This window comes from Ranitomeya imitator, chromosome 2 (assembly GCF_032444005.1).
Source record: "Ranitomeya imitator isolate aRanImi1 chromosome 2, aRanImi1.pri, whole genome shotgun sequence".
Lineage (NCBI taxonomy): Eukaryota > Metazoa > Chordata > Amphibia > Anura > Dendrobatidae > Ranitomeya > Ranitomeya imitator.
The window spans coordinates 428,612,394-428,635,540 of NC_091283.1; the positions used below are offsets into that span (position 1 = coordinate 428,612,394).

General features: G+C 44.4%; 1 protein-coding gene across 1 annotated transcript; it reads right to left on the reverse strand.

Moving 5' to 3' along the window:
• Positions 1-907: 907 nt before the first annotated feature.
• RNF114 (ring finger protein 114) lies at positions 908-23,147 on the reverse strand. The gene is made up of 6 exons (XM_069750870.1): positions 22,983-23,147; positions 14,238-14,388; positions 6,360-6,466; positions 5,976-6,090; positions 5,787-5,894; positions 908-3,326 (listed from the first exon to the last, which is right to left on the reverse strand). The coding sequence occupies exons 1-6, from the start codon at positions 23,111-23,113 to the stop codon at positions 3,261-3,263; spliced, it is 678 nt and encodes a 225-aa protein (XP_069606971.1). The 5' UTR covers positions 23,114-23,147; the 3' UTR covers positions 908-3,260.

A 23,147-nucleotide genomic window follows, 5' to 3' on the forward strand; every position in this document is an offset into this window, starting at 1 on the left:
GCCAACATTTCAGATGCAAATACTCAACATGGGCACAGAGGCAACTCAGATGGCATGTTTGCAATCCGTTTGAGTAAATGGGTCTTCAAAAAAAAAAACCAAACAAATTGGCAACTTTAATGCAGCATGTGCAAAGACTCAGACAATATTGGTTTGTGTATGAAAAAAAAAAAAACATGAATAAAATACATACGGTATGTGAAACTTGGACATGTGAAAATAATTGCATGTGATGAGACGCCATGGAGGAGCAGCCTTCTGAGACGCACAATTTAGGCCTGCATGGGAGGGCTATGACCGGTACAATATGTGGAATCTGGAGCAGAAGAATCATCCATTCAGTCATAGATTAAGGCCGGGATCACACATGCGAGAAACACGTCCGTGTCTCGCATGTGAAATCCAAGCTCTGGCGCCGACACTTGGGAGCGGAGCGTGCGGCTCCATGTGTTCCTATGCGGCCGCACGCTCCGCTCCCAAGTGCCGGCGCCAGAGCTTGGATTTCACATGCGAGACACGGACGTGTTTCTCGCATGTGTGATCCTGGCCTAAGGATCAACATCTTAGAGTCCCACCCAAGGAGTCGGCTTTTTTATTTTTTAATTAATTCTTGTCCCTCGGATACATAACACCAGCACAATTACTAATGGTGTGCACAGCTCATCTAAGTCTCAGGTAGATGCCAAACTCTCACTCATCTCTGCAGACTGGGGGGGGGGGGGGGGGGGAGGGTGATAATCACAAGATAGTGGGGAAAATAAAACGCAAAGCAATCAGCCCCTGTGGCAGTATAATGGTAGCCACAACCGTGGTCATCCGGCTCTTCCCGTGCATGCCCCATATTTCAGGTTCAATCATGGACGCATTTTATGAGGTGGAGCCTACGGACACATGAAACAGACACAGCTTGGCGATTCCTCCAAGTGCTTTATTGCTGCTCAGAATTACAAATATTATTTTGGAAAATTTATGTAAATCACCTGATGCATTTATTTGCATAAATAATAAAAGTGACAGAGAGAAGTTTTCTGAGGTTGACCTGGAAGCAGTGCAAGAAATCAGCAAAAGGGGGAAAATAAGATGTGCCTGGGCTTATGTTCATGGTTACTGAAGCTTCACGATTAAAAAGAAATAAATAAAGTTAACAGATTGGCACCTGAGAAAAAGAAATGACTCAGAGACAGGACTACATGTAAATGCTGCGAAGGCCAGGGCGCAGAGGAGGTAGAGCAAAATGCATTCACACTCCTTAAAGGGCTCTAAAGAGTTAACGTTACTTAACAGATAGCCGTTATAGTGATGTAGAAATGGGGTAGGGGCAAGATAATAATGGTTTCCACAAGACAGATTTTTTTAATTCAGCCATTTCCTAACCAGTTGATCAGTTGGTGGGAAGGAAGGTTTTTTTAAAAAAAAAAAAAAAACACAACAACCTCCCCAATTTTGATGGGATGTGTATTGCCATGATCCTTTAGATGCAGCTCTGTCCTCTTCATGGATGCATTGTTATAGACTGAGCTGTGAGAAATATTACATCTCTATAGATCTGCAGACCCTGGCTGTAAGCAATGAATGTTCCCATTCAAGGACAGCGATCAGATATTAAAAAGGTGAGGAATTGAGTCACAAATGGACAGACTTTACCCCCAAGGACGATTGTTTTTTGTGCGGTTATTTGGCATTTCATCCTTTTCCGTTTTGCAGTAAAACTGTTTCAGTGTAGGATATAACAAATTTGTCAAAAAAACAATAAAAACTGGTTAAAGTAAATAAAAACCAATTGCATAAAACAAAATGACCCTCATGGGAGCAAATTCCTCCAGTGATGTAATGCCGCCTCAGTGGTGGAGTACAATTGTACCAAACCCTTGGTGGATGCATTTACTCTACTAAAATGACTGAAATAAGATTTGTTTTGCATTTCCCTCCTTTCTCCAGTATAGTCACGATATACAAAGACCTTTCTGGAAAAAAAAAAAAAAAGATTAAAACAGGGTGACCAAAATCTGTGACGATCTCTGAAGGGGTTTTAGATGGAACAATGTGACCCTACCACCAGCCATTATAGCGATATTCAAGAAAAAAGATTTTCCAAAAGTCTAAGGCTATATCCGCCAATCTGTGTGTCAGTGTCAGGGGTCGGGCAGCGATTCACAGACCTGAACTAGATGGTTTCATAGGCATTTATGAGGCTGTGAAGTTCGGGCCAGGAGCCATACGGGCGGTCCGTATCACAGTCCGTAATCAGACGAATGTAACGATGTGTGAATGTGGCCTTAGAGGACAAAACTGGGAATACAGACGTATATAACCTATTCATGGTCTGCTGTAACAACATGAAAAAAAAGGGGACTTGGCTCTTTAAAAGGGGTTTCACCTCCATCGGAGAGGGGGAGAGGACTATTATTACAGTATCACCTGCCATTCACAAGTTTGCCGTGTACAGTGGGGCTGGGATGAATGCAGAGACCGGCAGTGCACTACTATGGGTGCTGCATTGGATGGGCATGCAGACGGGGAAGCTGCAGGCAGTCACAGAGAACGTCTATTACTACAAGTGGGCAGCCATGTAATAATTAAAGGTCTCGAGAGATAATATGGTGGGGGTTCAGCAGTCCCAAATTGGTCACGTGGACAGACGTTGTGCACACGAGATCACCCTCAAGTAGAATTGCGGCCCCATGATTCTCTGCTTATACAAACAGCAGTAGTTTCCCTATAGAAAACCCAGGAGGCAAAAATCGGGAAAAGGAAATACGCCGACATATCTCACCCTGAGGTTGCGCATGAAGAACTCAGACTGGAGACCCACATTCAATGGTGTACGAGAAAACATGATATTAAGTAAAACCACCTTGATGTAATAAAACAATGTTAATGAGGAAAAAAAAAATTCTCAACTGAAAGCTGGTAAGTAATCTGATATAAAATCCAGCGGTTATACAAAGACTTATCTCCCTGCCTACAAAATACATAAATACACATAGAAACCTGTCCAATGTCGTTATAACAGAATATTATATGAAGGGAAGGGCGGCAGCTATAGTGATCGAGAGGCTCATCATCCTCAAGATCGACAGTGAAAACGATTGACATACACAGACATCTATAACCTGGACACACAGCGGTGAACAAGCACCCCAGTTCAATGCCTAAACGGAAGAGTCACTTTCAGCTGGTCAGCAGCCTATCCGGGGAACGGGAGGATCAGTAAGGAGTGGAGGCAGACAGTGGGCGCCATTCTTCCGTCATCTCCATTCTCAATTGTCCGTCAGGGATCGGACCAGGGCCTCACGCATCATGTCGTCCTCATCAGCGCTGTAATCCTGCAAGAGAGGAAGGGAAAGAGCCAGGAATTAGTGATGAGCGAGCGTGCTCGGATTAGATGTTATCAGAGTCATGTCTCCAATATCATGCTCCAATACTATGTTCCAGTCGCCGCCGTTACATGTATCGCAGCTATTCGACAGCTGCAATACAGGCAGGGACATCTCGTTTGTTAGGTAATCCCCGAGTGTGTTGCTGCTGTCGAACAGCCGCGAGACATGCAACGGCGGCTACTCTATCATTTTCCTGGCACGCCGAAGACACTCGGTTAGCACCCGAGCATGCTGGAATAACAACTTTTCCGAGCACGTTCCCTCATCACTACCAGGAATGGAAAAGTTATTGTAATTCCCCATAACCACCACTAGAGGGAGATAGAGCAGCAAAAAAAAAAACAAGGCAGAAGTTGCTGAAAAGAGAAAATACAAAAACGTCAAGCTCCACCCTGTTGTCACTACCCAGGGAGGAAATATTAAACTGTGGGGATAAAATATATAACATAACAAGTGTAGGAGTGAGCCCAACACCACATAGTCTCCCTGCACACTTATCACCAACAGTGCAAGCCGCTTTACACCAACATGTAGTCTCATTCATGTGAACAGCAGTCTTATCCTACAGTATGTGCCAATAGTCTAGAGGAAAAGAATAGTGATGAGCGAATATATTCGTTACTCGATTTCTTGAGCACGCTTGGGGGTCCTCCGAGTATTTGTTAGGGCTCGGAGAGATTTAGTTTTCCTCACCTCAGCTGAATGACTTACATCTGTTAGCCAGCATAAGTACATGTGGGGATTCCCTAGCAACCAGGCAACCCCCACATGTACTTATGCTGGCTAACAGATGTAAATCATTCAGCTGCGTCAAAGAAAACAATCTCCGAGCACTAAAAAATACTCGGAGGACCCCCGAGCGTGCTCGAGAAATCTCGAGGAACGAGTATATTCACTCATCACTAGAAAAGAACCATTACCACCTATTGGAAGTAGAAGTCCTGAAAGTCAATATCAACCCTTTAAAGTGAACTTGTCAGGTCCCCTATGCCCTCCAACCCAGCAGCCTTCACCTAAGCATGAGTAACATTAGTCCCTGCCTAACCAGCCCCGTGTAATGTTATTCCGTTAAATCAAGGTTTTAAAAAGAGCATTTATAATGTCCCCATTTTCCTATGCTAATTAGGGCTGAGCCTATGTAGTGGGGTGTACCCTTCCCGACTTCAGAGGCACACTGCTCATGACCTGAAGTTCAGAAGATAGCTTCCGGTCATGCACAGTGCGCCTCTGAAGCCGAGCATAGAAAAAGCAGGCCTTATAAAAGTGCTTTTTTAATTTTTAATTTTTTTATTTTTTTTAACATCGATTTAATGAATAAGATTATACAGGTTAGTTAGGCAAGGAATTTACTCATAAAGACTGCAAATTAGATTTATCCCAAGTTCTATATACATAAAATTGTTTTGCATATAATACTCTGCATTTCTAGGTAACTTAGCGGAGAGAGATGTCATTCACCAGTAATTCCACCAGGGAGCAGCAGAGGAACATTAATCTCTAAAGGTACTGTCACACTTAGCGATGATGCAGCGATACCGACAACGATCCGGATCGCTGCAGCGTCGCTGTTTGGTCGCTGGAGAGCTGTCACACAGACCGCTCTCCAGCGACCAACGATGCCGGTAACCAGGGTAAACATCGGGTAACTAAGCGCAAGGCCGCGCTTAGTAACCCGATGTTTACCCTGGTTACCATCCTAAAAGTAAAAAAAACAAACACTACATACTTACCTACAGCCGTCTGTCCGCCAGCGCTGTGCTCTGCACTCCTCCTGTACTGGCTGTGAGCACAGCGGCCGGAAAGCAGAGCGGTGACGTCACCGCTCTGCTTTCTGGCTGACCGACGCTCACAGACAGTACAGGAGGAGTGCAGAGCACAGCGCTGGAGGACAGACGGCTGTAGGTAAGTATGTAGTGTTTGTTTTTTTTACTTTTAGGATGGTAACCAGGGTAAACATCGGGTTACTAAGCGCGGCCCTGCGCTTAGTTACCCGATGTTTACCCTGGTTACCAGTGAAGACATCGCTGAATCGGTGTCACACACGCCGATTCAGCGATGTCAGCGGGAGATCCAGCGACGAAATAAAGTTCTGGACTTTCTTCCCCGACCAGCGACAGCACAGCAGGGGCCTGATCGCTGCTGCCTGTCACACTGGACGATATCGCTAGCGAGGACGCTGCAACGTCACGGATCGCTAGCGATATCGTCTAGTGTGACGGTACCTTTATTGAGCGCACTATATTAGGTGACATTAGTCAGCCTAAAGTGCAGGGCAGCATTTGTGTGACACCGTCACATTTACAGAGTTGGACGGTCGTTGATAAATCCATGTCCGAGGGTTTAATAGTGCAGCACTGTTTCTCACAGTCCGTTCTTATGAGCATGATAATAATTAGATTTACTAACCACAAACGTATCGTACGAGAACCTGTGACGGCGGTGGATGTGCTCCATGAAATTAGCGCTTCTGTAGCCTGGATCTCCCCAGGGCATGGAGGCACAAATAGGGCAAACCTAAGAGAGAGAATACGGGTGAGGTGGTAGATGGGCAGGGGGCATAGTACATAGGGTTATAGCAAGAATTGGAGGCCTTACCACTGGGGTGGGGTCAGAGAAGTGGCTTTTATTGCAATGGTCCACCAAACCCTCTTGATCCAGGTTTTGCTGCCGACAATATGGACACACAAAGGTGAAGCGGTTTGGGACATCGCTGCAAGAAAAAACAGAAGGGAAGCTTTATGGAGCATCATTATTATTATTATTATTTATAATAAGAAAGAAATTAGAAATAATGCACTTCAGGGATATGTCATATACGCGGCTCCATGTGTGGGGCGCAGCGGGGACCACAGACATAGGTATAGGGTTGGCAGTGTACACCGCCTTTTAGTTTTTAGGCATGGGGGTGGCACACACTCATCTGGTAATACTCACGGGTCCACTGCCCTTCTAGGATTAGTCTTGCAGGCCGTGACTTACCTGACAACTTGCGGCTGCTCCTTCTTCACTGACTTAATCCCCTCCATGACGTAGCTGTCGTATTTGGAACAAGTGGCAGAGTGGCTTCGCATGTTTGATAGGGCCATCTGTAACGAGAAGGAGCACGTGAGCTGTCAGGCAACCAGAAGACGACGTGGCTGGAAGTCCCCTGATTTAATTAAAGAAACAAAAAACGACTGCCGAAAGAGGAAAGTCCAGAACTTTCTCACTATTAATAATCTCAAATCAACTCGGCCTCACGGGCAACTCAGGCCTGACTGATGCTACACATGGAGAAAGCAGCGAGATCAGAGAACCCAAAACATCACACCATTTACACCCCAGCCTCCCTATAAGCGGCTTATTAATATATCGCTAACCTTGTGTGGATCCTACAGCTGGCCGAATCCAGTGATGTAGTCACGCTGGCAGCGCTGCAGCTAATCGGTGAGCTGACGGCTGAGTTTAGTCATTGGCAGCAGACCACCACGAGCAGCAGTGGGGGTTCAGTGCTGGATCCCAGGAGGGAAAGTAAAGGACAGGGTGTGCTTTTTTTAAAACAAACTGCAGCCGGAGGACAAGGGTTTTCCAAAAAGGAAAACCCCTTTAAAAAGACAAGAGATTAGAACACTCCATTATGTATCAGTCTGTCTGGTGTCTCTCTCCTGGGGAATATTTTTTTCCTAAGAATTTGGGAGTTATGAAATGTCCTATAAGGGTATGTGCACATGTCAGGATTTCTTGCAGAAATTTTCCTGACAAAAACCGGACATTTCTGCCAGAAATCCGCATGCGTTTTTACCGCGATTTTGACGCGTTTTTTCCCAAATGCATAGAATTGCGGGAAAAACGCAGAAAATCCACAAAAATAATGAACATGCTCATTTTTTTACCGCGATGCGTTTTTTTCCGCGTGCACAAAACATGCAGAATGCATTCTAAATGATAGAATGCATAATGTATGCATTTTTAATGAGTTTTTACAGCGTTTTTAGCGCGAAAAAAAACGCAAAAAACCTGAATGTGAACATGGCCTCAATGTCTGTCCTACTTCTGATCTAAGGTCTAGACTTTAAGCGGAGATGAATCTGTGCTGCAGTTTATGTTCATGATAAGTAGTGAAGCTCCTTCTCTACAGATAAGGGGGGGAAAATAAACACATGGAAGAAAGCCTGCATTCATCTCAGAACAGGAAAGCAGGATTAAAGAAGGTAACTACTTCCTAAAGCATATCAAAACTTTCAATAAACTGATAAATCAATAGTCCAGTATATGATGTCTCTGTATGCTTGATGTTTTAGTTTGTTTTCCTCTTAGCTCATGTTTGGAGAAATTAGCTGCCTTGATGACTTGAATACACTATACATCGAATAGAAGGGGAAAAACTTTAACATCTCAAATTCAGAAATACAGTAACAGGATCGATGAGAACATATATACGGTATTTGTGTGTGTGTGGTCTGCAATATGATTCAGCACTAACATGCTCCCTCCTCCCCTCTTCATAGACTGTGAAGAAATATGATGTGAAGCATTTAGTGAGCTGTACACTGAGACAAACCTGACATTGAAAGTTCAGCAAAAAGCCATCTAACATTTTACAAACTTTATACTTATCTGTCCTATTGATTTATGCAAAGATTGTTTTATTTATATCCTAAATTATACAGTGCGTGATCCCCTATTCTTGCAAGAATTACAATATACCATACCTTTTTTTTTTTTTTTTTTTTTTTTTTTTTTTTAAACACAGGACAAAAATATTTTGGGAGCGAATTTACATAATTACAAAATGTCTAAGAAGCATCTTATGAAGGCGGCTGTATGTGAGCATTTTACAGTGCCTCAAGATAAAAAACATTTTGTGTGTCAGTGTATAAGTGACCCAGATGAAAAACAAATGCTGTGATGCCAAAATCAGTGCATACTCAGGCAGTGATAAAAATGCTCCTTTGAGAGCTTCCAATCTAAGGTACCGTCACACAGTGCAATTTTCATCGCTACGACGGTACGATCCGTGACGCTCCAGCGTCGTAACAATATCGCTCCAGCGTCGTAGACTGCTGTCACACTTTGCAATCTACGACGCTGGAGCGATAATTTCATGACGTATGTGCGATGTAGAAGCTGTTGGTTACTATGCGCACATCGTATACGATATATGTTACACCATGCAATCATGCCGCCACAGCGGGACACTAGACGACGAAAGAAAGTTTCAAACGATCTGCTACGACGTACGATTCTCAGCGGGGTCCCTGATCGCAGGAGCGTGTCAGACATTGCGATATCGCTCGAACGTCACAGATATATCGCTCGAACGTCACGAATCGTGCCGTCGTAGCGATCAAAATTTCACTGTGTGACGGTACCCTAAAATTTACAACGCTGCTACCCATAAATTTACAAAGCTGTGATTGAAAAGTCACAGCAGCACCAAGAAACCAGCCCTTCCCGCCAGTCAATGGAGGAGGAAAGAGCGTCGGCACTATGTGCCAGGAGCAGTCACGGACCGCACCTGGCACATTAAACCCCGGAACACTGCGATCAAGCATGCCTCCGGAACGCTGCGATCATAGGGAAGCATCGCGCAGGGAGGGGGCTCCCTGCATGCTTCCCTGAGACCCTCAGAGCAACGCGATGTGATCACGTTGCTCCGGGGGTCTCCTACCTCCTTCTCCCTGCAGGCCCCGGATCCAAAATGGCCACGGGGCTGCTTCCAGGTCCTGCAGAGAGGTGGCTTACAAGGGCCTGCTCAGAGCAGGCGCTGGTAAGCCAGGAGCACTGCCTGTCAGATCGCCGAGCTGACACAGCGCTGTGCAAAGTGTCAGATCAGCGATCTGACACTATAGTGTGATGTCCCCCCTGGGGCAATGTAAAAAAAAAAAAAAAATATATATGTAATATATATGTAATATATATATATATATATATATATATATATATATATATATATATATATATATATATATATATATATATATATATATATATATATATATACACATACATACATATACACATATATACACACAAAAGTGTAAAAAAAAAAAATTAAAAAATTCCTAAATAAAGAAAAAAAAAATTGTTCCAATAAATACATTTCTTTATCTAAATAAAGAAAAAAAAAAAAAAAAAACTATAAAAGTACACATTTAGCATCGCCGCGTCCGTAATGACCCGACCTATAAAACTGTCACACTAGTTAACCCCTTCAGTGAACACAGTCACAAAAAAACCGAGGCAAAAAACAAAGCTTTATTATCATACCGCGGGAAAAAAAGTGGAATAACACGCGATAAAAAAACACAACTGAAAACGTCATCTTCTCCCACAAAAAACGAGCCCCATACAGCGTCATCAGCAAAAAAATAAAGTTATAGCCCTCAGAATAAAGCAATGCAAAAATTATTATTTTTTTCTATAAAATAGCTTTTATCGTATAAAAGCGCCAAAACATTGAAAAAAACTATATAAATGAGGTATCGCTGTAATCGTACTGACCCGAAGAATAAAACGGCTTTATCCATTTTACCAAAATTCGGAACGGTATAAACTAGGGTTAGGGCTAGGGATAAGGTTGGGGCTAAAGTTAGGGTTAGGGTTGAGGCTAAAGTTAGGGGTGTGGTTAGGGTTACCGTTGGGATTAGGGGTGTGTTGGGATTAGGGTTTCAGTTATAATTGGGCACTGTTTAGGCACATCAGGGGCTCTCTAAACGCGACATGGCGTCCGATCTCAATTCCAGCCAATTCTGCGTTGAAAAAGTAAAACAGTGCTCCTTCCCTTCTGAGCTCTCCCGTGCGCCCAAACAGGGGTTTACCCCAACATATGGGGTATCAGCGTACTCAGGAAAAATTGGACAGCAACTTTTGGGGGTCCAATTTCTCCTGTTACCCTTGGGAAAATACAAAACTGGGGGCTAAAAAACACATTTTTGTGGAAAAACTGCGTTATTAACTGTAGTGAAAGTAGAGTGTTGGTCTGCACTCAGCTGGAAACAAATAGGGGGTGCTGGTGTAGTGGACAAAAAAGTCCCAACTAATATAAATCCAGAAAATACACCGCACTCACTCGTGCTTGTGCTGTGTGTGGGAGCGCCGCTTTTCCTGACTACTCATCAAGGTCCGGCTGTCACCCTGATGCCGCACGCCATAATCCTAGCACATATCCTGAATACAACGTATACTTCCCCCTTGGGTATATAGCATTACTGGCTATACTTTGTGAAAGCGTTATATGAATAAGAATCCGGTGGATTCGAAACGTCATGTATTGATGAAACGCTTCTCACTTTACGTATTTGTTACCAATTGATGTGCTTATATACACAATACATTGTTAAATTTTTCTGCATCATATTCCACAAGTGAGTGCGGTGTATTTTCTAGATTTATATTAACTGTAGTGAAACACTTGTGTTGTGAGAACTCTGAACCCACATCTACATAAGTTCCTTGGGGGTCTAGTTTCCAGTATGGGGGGGGGTTTCTACTGTTTAGGTACATCAGGGGCTCGGCAAATGCAACGTGACGCCTGCAGACCAATCCATCTAAGTCTGCGTTCCAAACGGCGCTCCTTCCCTTCAGAGCTCTGCCATGCACCCAAACGGTGGTTCCACCCCACATATGGGGTATCAGCATATTCAGGATACATTGGACAACAACTTTTGGGGTCCAATTTCTCCTGTTACCCTTGGGAAAATACAAAACTGGGGGCTAAAAAAGAATTTTTGTGGGAAAAAAAAAAGGAATTTTTATTTTCGTGGCTCTGCATTATACACTTCTGTGAAGCACTTGGTGGGTCAAAGTGCTTACCACACATCTAGATAAGTTCCTTAGGGGGTCTACTTTCCAAAATGGTGTCAGTTGTGGGGGGTTTCAATGTTTAGGCACATCAGGGGCTCTCCAAACGCGACATGGCGTCCTATCTCAATTCCAGTTAATTTTGCATTGAGACGTCAAATGGCGCTCCTTCCCTTCCGAGCTCTGCTGTTCGCCCAAAAAGTGGTTTACCCCCACATATGGGTTATCAGTGTACTCAGGACAATTTTCACAACAACCTTTGGGGTCCAATTTCTCCTGTTACCCTTGGTAAAATAAAACAAATTGGAGCTGAAGTAAATTTTGTGTGAAAAAAAAATTAAAAAGTTCATTTTTTAAAAAACATTCCAAAAATTCCTGTGAAACACCTGAAGGGTTAATAATCTTCTTGAATGTGATTTGAGCACTTTGAGGGGTGCAGTTTTTAGAATAGACCCCTCAAAGGGACTTAAAATGTGATGTGGTCCCTAAAAAAAAAAAATGGGAGTTGTAAAAATGAGAAATTGCTGGTCAACTAGTTTTAACCTTATAACTCCCTAACAAACAAAAAAATTTTGGTTCCAAAATTGTGCTGATGTAAAGTAGACATGTGGGAAATGTTACTTATTAAGTATATTGTGTTACATATCTCTGTGATTTAAAGGCATAAAAATTCAAAGTTGAAAAATTGCGAAATTTTCACCAAATTTCCGTTTTTTCACAAATAAACGCAAGTAATATCAAATAAATTTTACCACTATCATGAAGTACAATATGTCACGAGAAAACAATGTCAGAATCATCAGGATCTGTTGAAGCGTTCCAGAGTTATAACCTCATAAAGGGACAGTGGTCAGAATTGTAAAACTTAGCCAGGTCATTAACGTGCAAACCACCCTTGGGGGTAAAGGGGTTAATGGAGAAATGGCCCACAAACTTGGCGGTTCTCTTGAAAGAGAAAGTATTAAAAATTAGTGAATGAAGAACCCCTTAACCAAAAGGAAGATCTTAAAAAGACGCTTTGTATTTCTTAAAATGGATGCCTGCACACGTCACAGAGTGATCCATTTTGCTATCAATGTTCGATATGTTTGTGACAACAACAAAAATGTTAGTAAGACGTTGGCAGTAAAAGATACTAAAGCTCATCACAGCAGCCAGTTTCTCCACACCTTAGTGGAAAAAGTTCTGCAAGATTATGAACTAAAAAAAAAAAAAACAGGTTCTTGCTAGTGTAACTGATAATGCTGCAAACATGATAAGTACAATTAAACTGATGAATGAGAATAATGAAGGTGAACAGCAGCTAGAAGAACATTTCACATTCAGTATGTTGGAGATGGAAGGCCACAGTCCTGTTCCCATAATGGAGGAACAAACAGATATTACTACAGAAGAACAGCAAAATGATTCTTTACAATTAGATGATCTTGTTGAAGCGGTTTCACACCTCTTTCCTATTCATCACATGTGCTGTGCACACGCTGCAGCTGGCAATAAGAGATAGTCTGCACAAGGGACATGCTGGAATTCTGACTAGCAAAGTGAGGAAATTGGCTATTGCTGCCAGAACCCCTAAAATTGATTCCAACTTGGATGAGCTACGGGACGGCCAAGAGCAAGAGGACTCGGGTCCTGACAGTGCTGCTGCTGTCGTTCCTGCAACCTCATCAGATTAGGGGTTTGATTTCGACAAGTATTTGGACGACATGGAGCAGGCAAAGCGTTGCTGCAGGGAAAAAGATTCCACTCCCAGAGCAAACAGATTGACCATATCTCAGCAACGTTTTTTCACTCCTCAAAGAAGTAGAAGAGTTCAATCGTTCATCAAAACTGACTGCACGAGGCAATTCCTTCATACCCTGAAATTGTTAGAGATGTTGCCCAAGTGGTTACTGCTTTGACACCAACCCAATTTAGTGTAGAGAGGTTGTTTTCTAGCATTGAAATAATTAGATCAGATTTGAGGTCATCTATGAAGGAGGATCTGATGGAGGCAATACTATTCCTCAGAACAAATTCATAGACTGCACAAATGCTATTCAGTAAGTTTTTGTTGAAAACTTTATTTTTTTACACTTACTGCAGAGCGTATAATAAATTGTAAATATGAAAAAGTTTTTTGTTCTAAAGTTGTATTCCAATAAATATTATGTTCTATCTAAATGGCTTGATTATTGTATCATAATAATGATTAAAAGCCTGATGTTACGATTTTATCACAGTAAATTTATCACTTAAACATGAGTCATATATAAGGGAGTCGGAGTCAGAGTCGGTGTCATGGAAATTGAGGAGTCGGAGATTTAGCCTACCGACTCCACAGCCCTGATTTAGGACAGGGGAGCATAACTTTGTTTTTTTTTTCTTCTTTTGGCCCAAGATGTCTGGCTGAACAAAGGGTATTAGCACCTATGAGAATATGCCACAAATGTCTGATAGGTGCAAAGTCTACTTGGACGTCTCTAACCTGCACTCCAATGGTACATTCACAGTTTTTTTTAAGAGGATTCAGAAAGAGATTCTATAATAATAATTTTATTTATATAGCGCCAACATATTCCGCAGCGCTTTACAAATTATAGAGGGGATTTGTACTCTGAAATCCTCATCAGAAACTTTGAATAAGCTCCCAATTGATTTTAGTGGTTTTGTCTTCTTTCTGGAGTCGCACACATGTCAAGAGGCTCCCGTTTGCCTCCACACTCCCCCAGTGATGGGCTGCCTCCAATCTTTGCATGCATGCATGCTTTTTCTATCAGGTCATAAATAGTGATGAGCCCAGGCGCTCGTTCCTCGAGTTTGCCGAGGGTGCTCGGGTACACAGAGTATCGCGGATGCTCGAGTGACACGATCAAGTCCCCACGGCCGCAGGTTTTGCCGTTGTTACACAGCCACAAAAGATGCTGGGATTGCCTGTGTATGTCAGGGATGGGGAACCAGAATGGAAATCTTGAAGTGTGAATTAGGACTGGAGGATGCAATATAATGTAGGTAAACATCAGGTAATACGTTGTCACAGGGCGAGCACCCTGAGAAACCCAATAGGCACAGTCCGGGACTTTCTGATTCACTCACCTGTAAATGACAGCCTTTACAGGAGGCCTGGACGTCCCGCATTTGCCTCTCCAGATCGGAGGCTTTCCTGCCGGGGCTTAGGGGAGAACGGCACACGGCGCAGATGGGGCTTTTCTGCTTCATACACTGCTGGTGGCAGGAGGAGCAAAATCTGCAGAGAAAAAAAAAACAAGAATCAGAAACACAGGAAAACTTGTCTACATCAATAGATTGACCGGTGATTTGTGCTTGTGAAATGACAACTCCCAGCATGCAGATCACCGAGAAGACAGGCGACGAAACACTGACTTAGAATTCCAGAAACAAATAAATCTAACAGACAAACAATATGGCTACAGTAAAGTCCTGAAACACAAAAGCTTTTCAGAGTTCCAAAAAAGATTGGCGAAAAATCTGGGAGGGAGTAATCCAAATACCAGACAGGTTAGAGAGAAAAGATGAGCTCAGAGGCCCCTCATACATCTCACCTAACCTCAACTGAACCCACCGATATCAGCGGTCGAGGCCAACAGTCTAATGTGTACGGGAGGCCCCTGATCGATTAGGTCGGAAGAGATAAGCATCTGCCATATCCGTTTTCAGACTGCCGGTCCTTTCGTTCTCCAGAGATAAGCCGCATCCAGAGATTTCTGGCAGAGGCTCTCTAATAGAACACAGGAGCTCTCGGCAGCAGCTTGTGTGCCCGCAGAACCAAAGGAATGGATTACAACCGGCCCATCTACATGTCCGCCAACATAATCTGTCAGGGGCCCTTATATATCAGATAGCACACGGTTTGCTCATTTGTCAGTGACAAGGTGCCTGCCCCCTTTGTAAACGGGAATCAACACCATCAGACTTGCCCCTCCTGTGCCAAGGCCTACAACTTAAAAAGGGTTGCCCATTACTTTAATGTTGGTGGCCTATCCCTAGGGTAGGTCATTAATATCTGATCGTGGGGTGCAACACCAAGCTTCCAGACTGATCAGCTGGTTGTGGTTAGTTGAGTGGGTGTGCTAGGTGTAACACCCACACCAATTTGATATTCATGACTTTCAAGGACTACAGCAGTGGGAGTCACGCAGATCCCACCGCTGCCACCAGTTTGTCAAGGATAGCAGCATGACATCCATTAATAAATCCATTTCCAAAGGTCTAATAGCTCAGCGCTGTTTCTCACAGATCAATGTTACACCCACATACCTCCCCTTGATAAGCTCATATGGAGGATGTGCTAGGTCTTTTACAAGATTATGAGATCCCCCAACTTTCAGTATTCCTTCGCCACTGGAGGTCCTAGGCGGGAGATATTGTAGTCATGTTTCCTATTGCAATTTTACCTTTCTACGAAAGGTTGAAGGGGTTCTGCTTGGCCTTATAGTGATGTGAGTGAATGCGTTAAGTTAGTCTCTTCACTACGATGTTGAAAATATATATCCCATATGTATCGACTTGATGCATGCCCCAATATTCATCATGGACCACTGGCTCCAGAGAGTCTGCGACCAGTCTGAAAAGAGGAAGCTCTTGCCTCGGAAGTGTACTTCTCCACCTTTGAATAAACAAATCTTATGCTTGGTGTCTGGTTCTCAGATCAGATCTCTGCTGTAATTACCTATTCACTGTAGAAAGTCTTACTTCAATGGAGGTTGAAGGGTAAGTTCTTTCTCACTTCCCCAGTTCTAATTAATCCCATATGTTCAATGTCAGTGTGACATGTCCCCTCTCCGGAAATGTCTTTAATCGATTTAAAATATTCCTTTACAATGATCTATTGTTCATTTAGCTTGAGAAAGGCTCACAGTTTAAAGAGCCGAAACGTTACACGTGGGTGAATAATGACCAGGCTTTTCACTCTCCCGTCTGGAGTGTGGCCATTTTAGCCATATGAATACTAAGGAGCACTGCAGGCCTCGGGTCAAAGGGGGCTGATGAATGCAGGGAGAACGTCAGGCAGTGATGCGGGACCACAAACTTGTGCAACTGACACTCCTAAAATGGAGCAAAGGCAACACTGTCGCCATGGAGGATGCAAGCAGCCACTAGCCCCAGGGAAAGTTAGATGGAGAGGGATAAAAGTCAACAAGAATGTACTTTTTATAAAGGTTATTCTTGCTTCAAGTGCATAAGATGAGCAAAAAAAACAGAATGCTGATTTTGGTGTAGATTCAATTAAACATTTAAAATAAATAATTCCAGTATACACTCTTGACACACAACAAGGCTTCCTCAATGACCAGGATAGCCCTTCTATTTCCGTGACAGCTGAAATACGTGATTGGCTGAAGCAGTCACATACTGAGAGGGCACATCATTGCTGGAGGTCAGTGAACCAAGACTGGCTGCGAGATCGGGGAAGCCTCTCCAACGGAGCAACAGAAGTAAACATATCTTTGATTGATATCATTTTCTGATACATATTACATTTTGATTGAGGAGCAGCGACAAATAAAAATGGTAATTGCCATTACAATTACAATTTTTTTTTACTGATATTTACTGCACGAGTTAGACAATTTTAGTTGTTTAAATTTTCTGAGCATTTTTTTAACATACCTTTAAAGTGGAGAGAAGGGTGTGACTGCAAGTTTTACGTAAGCATAGGGGACTTAAAGGGACACTGTCACCTGAATTTGGAGGGAACAATCTTCAGCCATGGAGGCGGGGTTTTTGGGTTTTTGATTCACCCTTTCCTTACCCGCTGGCTGCATGCTGGCTGCAATATTGGATTGAAGTTCATTCTCTATCCTCCGTAGTATATGCCTGCACAAGGCAAGATTGCCTTGCGCAGGTGTGTACTATGGAGGACAGAGAATGAACTTCAATCCAATATTGCAGCCAGCATGCAGCCAGCGGGTAAGGAAAGGGTGAATCAAAAACCCAAAAACCCCGCCTCCATGGCTGAAGATTGTTCCCTCCAAATTCAGGTGACAGTGTCCCTTTAAACCAGCACCGTAGTACACAGTTAAAAAAAAAAAAAAAAAACACTGTCTCCTGCGAAACTCACACTGTGACTAGACTTCAGCAACAGGGCAATGTCAACCCATTGGTGCCCCGCCATCACGTTGGGCACTAAAAAAAAAACACTCGGGACGGATTGCAGCACTTAAGTGTCAGTGATTGACAAGGGGTTAACAGCAGTGAGCGGTGCTATGAGAGGCAGATGCTGGCTATGTAACAAAGCAGTCACCCACCTCATGTGGAGTGGGCGCAGCTCCTGAGCCAGCTCCATACACCTTGACTAGCTGTGTGATATACATACAAGTGCTTCTCACAAAATTAGAATATCAAAAAGTAAATTTATTTCATTTCGTCAATACAAAAAGTGAAACTCATTATATAGAGTCGTTACAAACAGTGATCTATTTCAAGTGTTTATTTCTGTTAATGATTATATCTTACAGCCAATGAAAACCCAAAAGTCATTATCCCAGTAAATTAGAAAACTTTATAACACCAGCTTGAAAAATGATTTTAAAATGCGAAATGTTGGCCTACTGATATGTATGTTCAGTAAATGCACGCAGTACTTGGTCGTGGCTCCTTTTGCATCAATTACTGCATCAATGTGTTGTGGCATGGAGGCGATCAGCATCATGCTGAGGTGTTATGGAAGCCCAGGTTGCTTTGATAGCAGCCTTCAGCTCGTCTGCATTGTTCGGTCTGGTGTCTCATCTTCCAAAGTACTGCAGTGCGCAGGCGCGGGAAAGGTCAGAGAGGCCCAGCGCCTGCGCACTGCAGTACTCTGTCTTGCCCTCAACAGGGAAGAAAAAGTACGCCTGCGCCGTGGCTGAAGATCAGAAGAGGACGTCTTGGAATGAAGATGGGAGGCGCCGCAGCGGACCAGAGACGCCCATCCGACCGGACCAGCTGCGGGACCACCCCTGGGTGAGTATAATATAACGTCTTTTTCTCCTCTTTCAGGTAACATCGGGGGCTTATCTACAGCAGTACAGAATGCTGTAGATAAGCCCCTGATGCCGGTGGGCTTACCTCACCCGCAATTTTCGGGGTGACAGGTTCCCTTTAAGGTCAGGTGAGTTTGCTGCCAATCAAGCACAGTGATACTGTTGTTTTTACACCAGGTATTGGTACTTTTGGCAGTGTGGACAGATGCCAAATCCTGCTGGAGAATGAAATTTCTATCTCCATAAAGCTTGTCGGAAGCATGAAGTGCTCTAAACTTTCCTGGTAGACGGCTGCGCTGACTTTGGTCTTGATAAAACACAGTGGACCTACACCAGCAGATGATATGGCTCCCCAAACCATCACTGATTGTGGAAACTTCACACTAGACCTCAAGCAGCTTGGATTGTGGCCTCTCGGACATTGATTTCCAAATGAAATGCAAAATTTACTTTCATCTGAAAACAACACCTTTGACTACTGAGCAACAGTCCAGTTCTTTTCCTCCTTGGCCAGGTAAGGCTACGTTCACATTTGCGTTTTGCGCTGCTGCGTCGGCGACGCAACGCACAAAAAACGCACCAAAACGCATGCAAAAACGCTGCGTTTTGCGACGCATGCGTAGTTTTTTGCAGAAATTTCGACGCAAAAAAAATGCAACTTGTTGCGTTTTCTTTGCCCGACGCTTGCGGCAAAAAAAACGCATGCGTCGCACAACGCAGCACAACGCATGTCCATGCGTCCCCCATGTTAAATATAGGGGCGCATGACGCATGCGTCGCCGCTGCGTCGGGAAACGCTAATGTGAACGTAACCTAACACCCTTCTGGCGCTGTCTATTGATCATGAGTGGCCTGACAAGGAATACTACACTTGTAGCCCATGTCCTGGATATGTCTGTGTGTGGAGGCTCAATTTTTGAATGGCCTTATCTTAATCCTTTCAAGGCTGTGGTTTTCCCGTTTGCTTGTGCTCCTTTTTCTACCACACTTTTTTCTTCCACTGAACCTTCCATTAACCCTTTAATCCCATATGACGTACTATCCCGTTGAGGTGACCTGGGACTTAATTCCCAGAGATGGGATAGTACATCATATGCGATCGGCTGCGCTCATGGGGGGTGGGGGGGGAGCGCGGCCGGGTGTCAGCTGACATCCGGCACTATGTGCCAGGAGTGGTCACGGACCGTTCCTGGCACATTAACCCCCGGCACACTGCGATCAAACATGATCGCAGTGTCCTGGGGCATAGGAAAGCATCACACAGGGAGGGGGGTCCCTTCGTGCTTCCCTGAGACCCTCAGTACTAGGCGATGTGCTCACCTTGTACCGAGCGTCTCCTCCCTGCAGGCCCCGAATCCAAAATGGCCACAGGGCTGCATCCGGGTCCTGCAGGGAGGTGGCTTACCAGCGCCTGCTCAGAGCAGGCACTGGTAAGCCAGGAGCAGTGCATGTCAGATCGCTGATCTGACACAGTGCTCTGCAAAGTGTCAGATCAGCGATCTGACCTTATAACATGATGGCGCTGGGCCTCCCTGACCTTTCCCAGCGCACTGCAGTACTTTGCTCTGCCCTCAACAGGGCAAAGTACGCCTGCCCCGGAGCCGCAGCGTGAAGACAAGAAGAGGACGCCATTCTATGAAGATGGGAGGCGCTGGAGTATAATCTAACCTCTTTTTCTCATCTTTCAGGATACATCGGGGGGGCTTATCTACAGCATTACAGAATGTTGTAGATAAGACCCTGATGCTGGTTGGCTTATCACACCTTCGATTTTGGGGGTGACAGGTTCCCTTTAACCCCTTACCGGCATCGGACGTACTATACCGTCCGATGCCGGCTCCCCTGCTTTGATGCAGGGCTCCGCGGTGAGCCCGCACCAAAGCCGGGACATGTCAGCTGTTTTGAACAGCTGACATGTGCCCGTAATAGGCGCGGGCAGAATCGCGATCTGCCCGCACCTATTAACTAGTTAAATGCCGCTGTCAAACGCAGACAGCGGCATTTAACTACCGCTTCCGGCCGGGCGGCCGGAAATGACGTCATCGCAGACCCCCGTCACATGATCGGGGGTCGGCGATGCTTGTATATTGTAACCATAGAGGTCCTTGAGACCTCTATGGTTACTGATTGCCCGTCGCTGTGAGCGCCACCCTGTGGTCGGCGCTCACAGCACACGTGCAATTCTGCTACATAGCAGCGATCAGCAGATCGCTGCTATGTAGCAGAGCCGATCGGGTTGTGCCTGCTTCTAGCCTCTCATGGAGGCTATTGAAGCATGGCAAAAGTTTAAAAAAAAAGTTTAAAAAAATGTGAAAAAAATAAAAAAAAACAAAAGTTTAAATCACCCCCCTTTCGCCCCAATCAAAATAAATCAATAAAAAAAATATCAAATCTACGCATACCGTATTTGGTATCGCCGCGCTCAGAATCGCCCGATCTATCAAATAAAAAAAAGTATTAACCTGATCGCTAAACAGCGTAGCGGGAAAAAAACTCGAAACGCCAGAAATACGTTTTTTTGGTCGCCGCGACATTGCATTAAAATGCAATAACGGGCGATCAAAAGAACGTATCTGCACCGAAATGCTATCATTAAAAACGTCATCTCGGCACGCAAAAAATAAGCCCTCAACCGACCCCAGATGATGAAAAATGGAGACGCTACGAGTATCGGAAAATGGCGCAATTTTTTTTTTTTTAGCAAAGTTTGGAATTTTTTTTCACCACTTAGATAAAAAATAACCTAGTCATGTTTGGTGTCTATGAACTCGTAATGACCTGGAGAATCATAAGGCAGGTCATTTTTAGCATTTAGTGAACCTAGCAAAAAAGCCAAACAAAAAACCAATGTGGGATTGCACTTTTTTTTGCAATTTCACCGCACTTGGAATTTTTTTCCCGTTTTCTAGTACACGACATGCTAAAACCAATGATGTCGTTCAAAAGTACAACTCGTCCCGCAAAAAATAAGCCCTCAAATGGCCAAATTGACGGAAAAATAAAAAAGTTATGGCTCTGGGAAGGAGGGGAGCGAAAAACGAACACGGAAAAACGAAAAATCCCCCGGTCATGAAGGGGTTAATATGCTTGGATACAGCAGTGACCTTTTGTGGCTTATCCTCCTTGTGGAGTGTCACTGACTGCCTTCTAGACATCTGTCAAGTCAGTAGTCTTCCCCATGATTATGGAGCCTACTGAAACAGACTAAGGGACCTTTTTAAACTCTTAGGGAGCCTTTGCAGGTGTTTTTTTTGTTAATTATTCTAATTTACTGAGATAATGACTTTTGTGTTATCATTGGCTGTAAGTCATAATCATCAACAATAACAGAAATAAAACACTTGAAATAGATCACCCTGGCTGTAATGACTATAATATGAGTTTCACTGTTTGTATTGAAGAACTGAAATAAATTAACTTTTTGAGGATATTCTAATTTTGAGAGAAGCACCTGTATATCAGTTATGCAGCATTAAGGTGTTAAAATAAGTTTTCCTTGAAACACGCAGAGTTTTAGAGTGAGACACACATTGCTGCAGTAATGCGGCCGATCCTTGATTCATTCTGTCCGTGGTCCGGGACATATAAGTCGGCTGACTGCTTCCCTTTAATGTCAAATGGAAAACGCACAGCAAATCCTGGCTCCTTGCTCCGACACGCCGGGGATTTCGAACCTGCACCACAGCTCAGTTTCCGTGAAGGAACTTCGCTCGGAGCACAGGAGAGATTTGTTGCAATGTCACGCACACGGCCAGTTCTGAATTCTGCTGCACTATCCCCATCCACAAATTTCTAGTTCTCTCCACGTCACCATTAGCAGGCTATCCTCGCCCCCCCAGCAGACTGGGGGTTGTTTGCATTTCAAATCCACACCGGTGGTCCGACTACATGGGGGATCTTCTCAGTGCGATAAATCTAATGCACACCAACGATACTGTAACTTGCACGGGATTTTCGGCTGCAGTCAGGCGGCCATAGAAATTGGGCTGGGATCGGAACGCAATGCTCGGACTGGCCGTGGCAGAGTGCGACTGCTTCATATATTCCTATGCAGTGGTCCTGCTCTGCGACCAGTCCGAGCATTGCATCCCGATCCCAGACGGATTTCTATTCCCGGCCAGCTGCGTTCTTCTTAGGAGAATCTTTTTCGGACTCTCCTCTGAACCCTCCCTACTTTGCCACGTCTTCACTACTGAGAAGAGCCCAAAACAGCGCTAAACATTTAGGCTCAGCTTCATTTACAAAGTTTTCAAGTTTGGGGAGGGGAGGGGAGGGGGGGGGGGTTAAAGTTTTGAAAACTGATTGGTCAAAGTTCTGGAAAAAAAAAAAAGTCTAAACTCCTCCCACAGTGGGATAATAAAAATAACTTAAAAAAGGAATATAGAAAAAAGGCACAAAACTCTACAAACGGGCAAATGTGACAACTAATCATGCGCCAATGACGTCGGCCATGTTTGGTCCCCTCGCTCCAGGGCCTGATGCAGAATCTACAGCTATTGGGGGCACATACGCGATATACGTGACCCCCAAGGGGTCTTTGCTGCAGATTATGAGGGTTTGTTTTTACTGTCCACTATTAATCCAGGACAAGTCATCACTGACAATGATACCCCTCCTCGTGTCTTACATGGGACTGCACACCAGCAGCTGTACAATCTTCACTTTCACTTCCTACCCACAGCAGAGGATTCTGAGAAATGACAGGCACAGCTCATGTAACGTCACAGGGCTCAGGTGAGGCCTCAGCTAGCATGGCACTACAACTCTCAGCATGCCCTGGCACACACCAACAAATACCCAGCAGCCACCAAAGTGGCACAGTAACAAGGCGTCACGTGACCCCGCGGCGAGGACTCACGTGTGGCTGCAGCTGACCCGCACCGGGTCCTGATACACCTCCAGGCAGATGGGGCAGATGAAGCGCTCCATGGGGTCCACATCCCGGGCCGCCCCGGAGCCCCTCGGCCAACGCTGCTGCTCCCCCGCCATCACTTCCGCATACACCTTCTGACGTCACTCACTC

Bases quoted from the DNA above. Each gene is read 5' to 3' on its own strand.
- RNF114 (XM_069750870.1), bottom strand. From the start codon at position 23,113: ATGGCGGGGGAGCAGCAGCGTTGGCCGAGGGGCTCCGGGGCGGCCCGG. The intron at 14,389-22,982 runs GTGAGTCCTCGC...TTTTCTCTGCAG, and splicing joins CGGGTCAGCTGCAGCCACAC to ATTTTGCTCCTCCTGCCACC. The intron at 6,467-14,237 runs GTGAGTGAATCA...TTCTCGTTACAG, and splicing joins GTAAAGGCTGTCATTTACAG to ATGGCCCTATCAAACATGCG.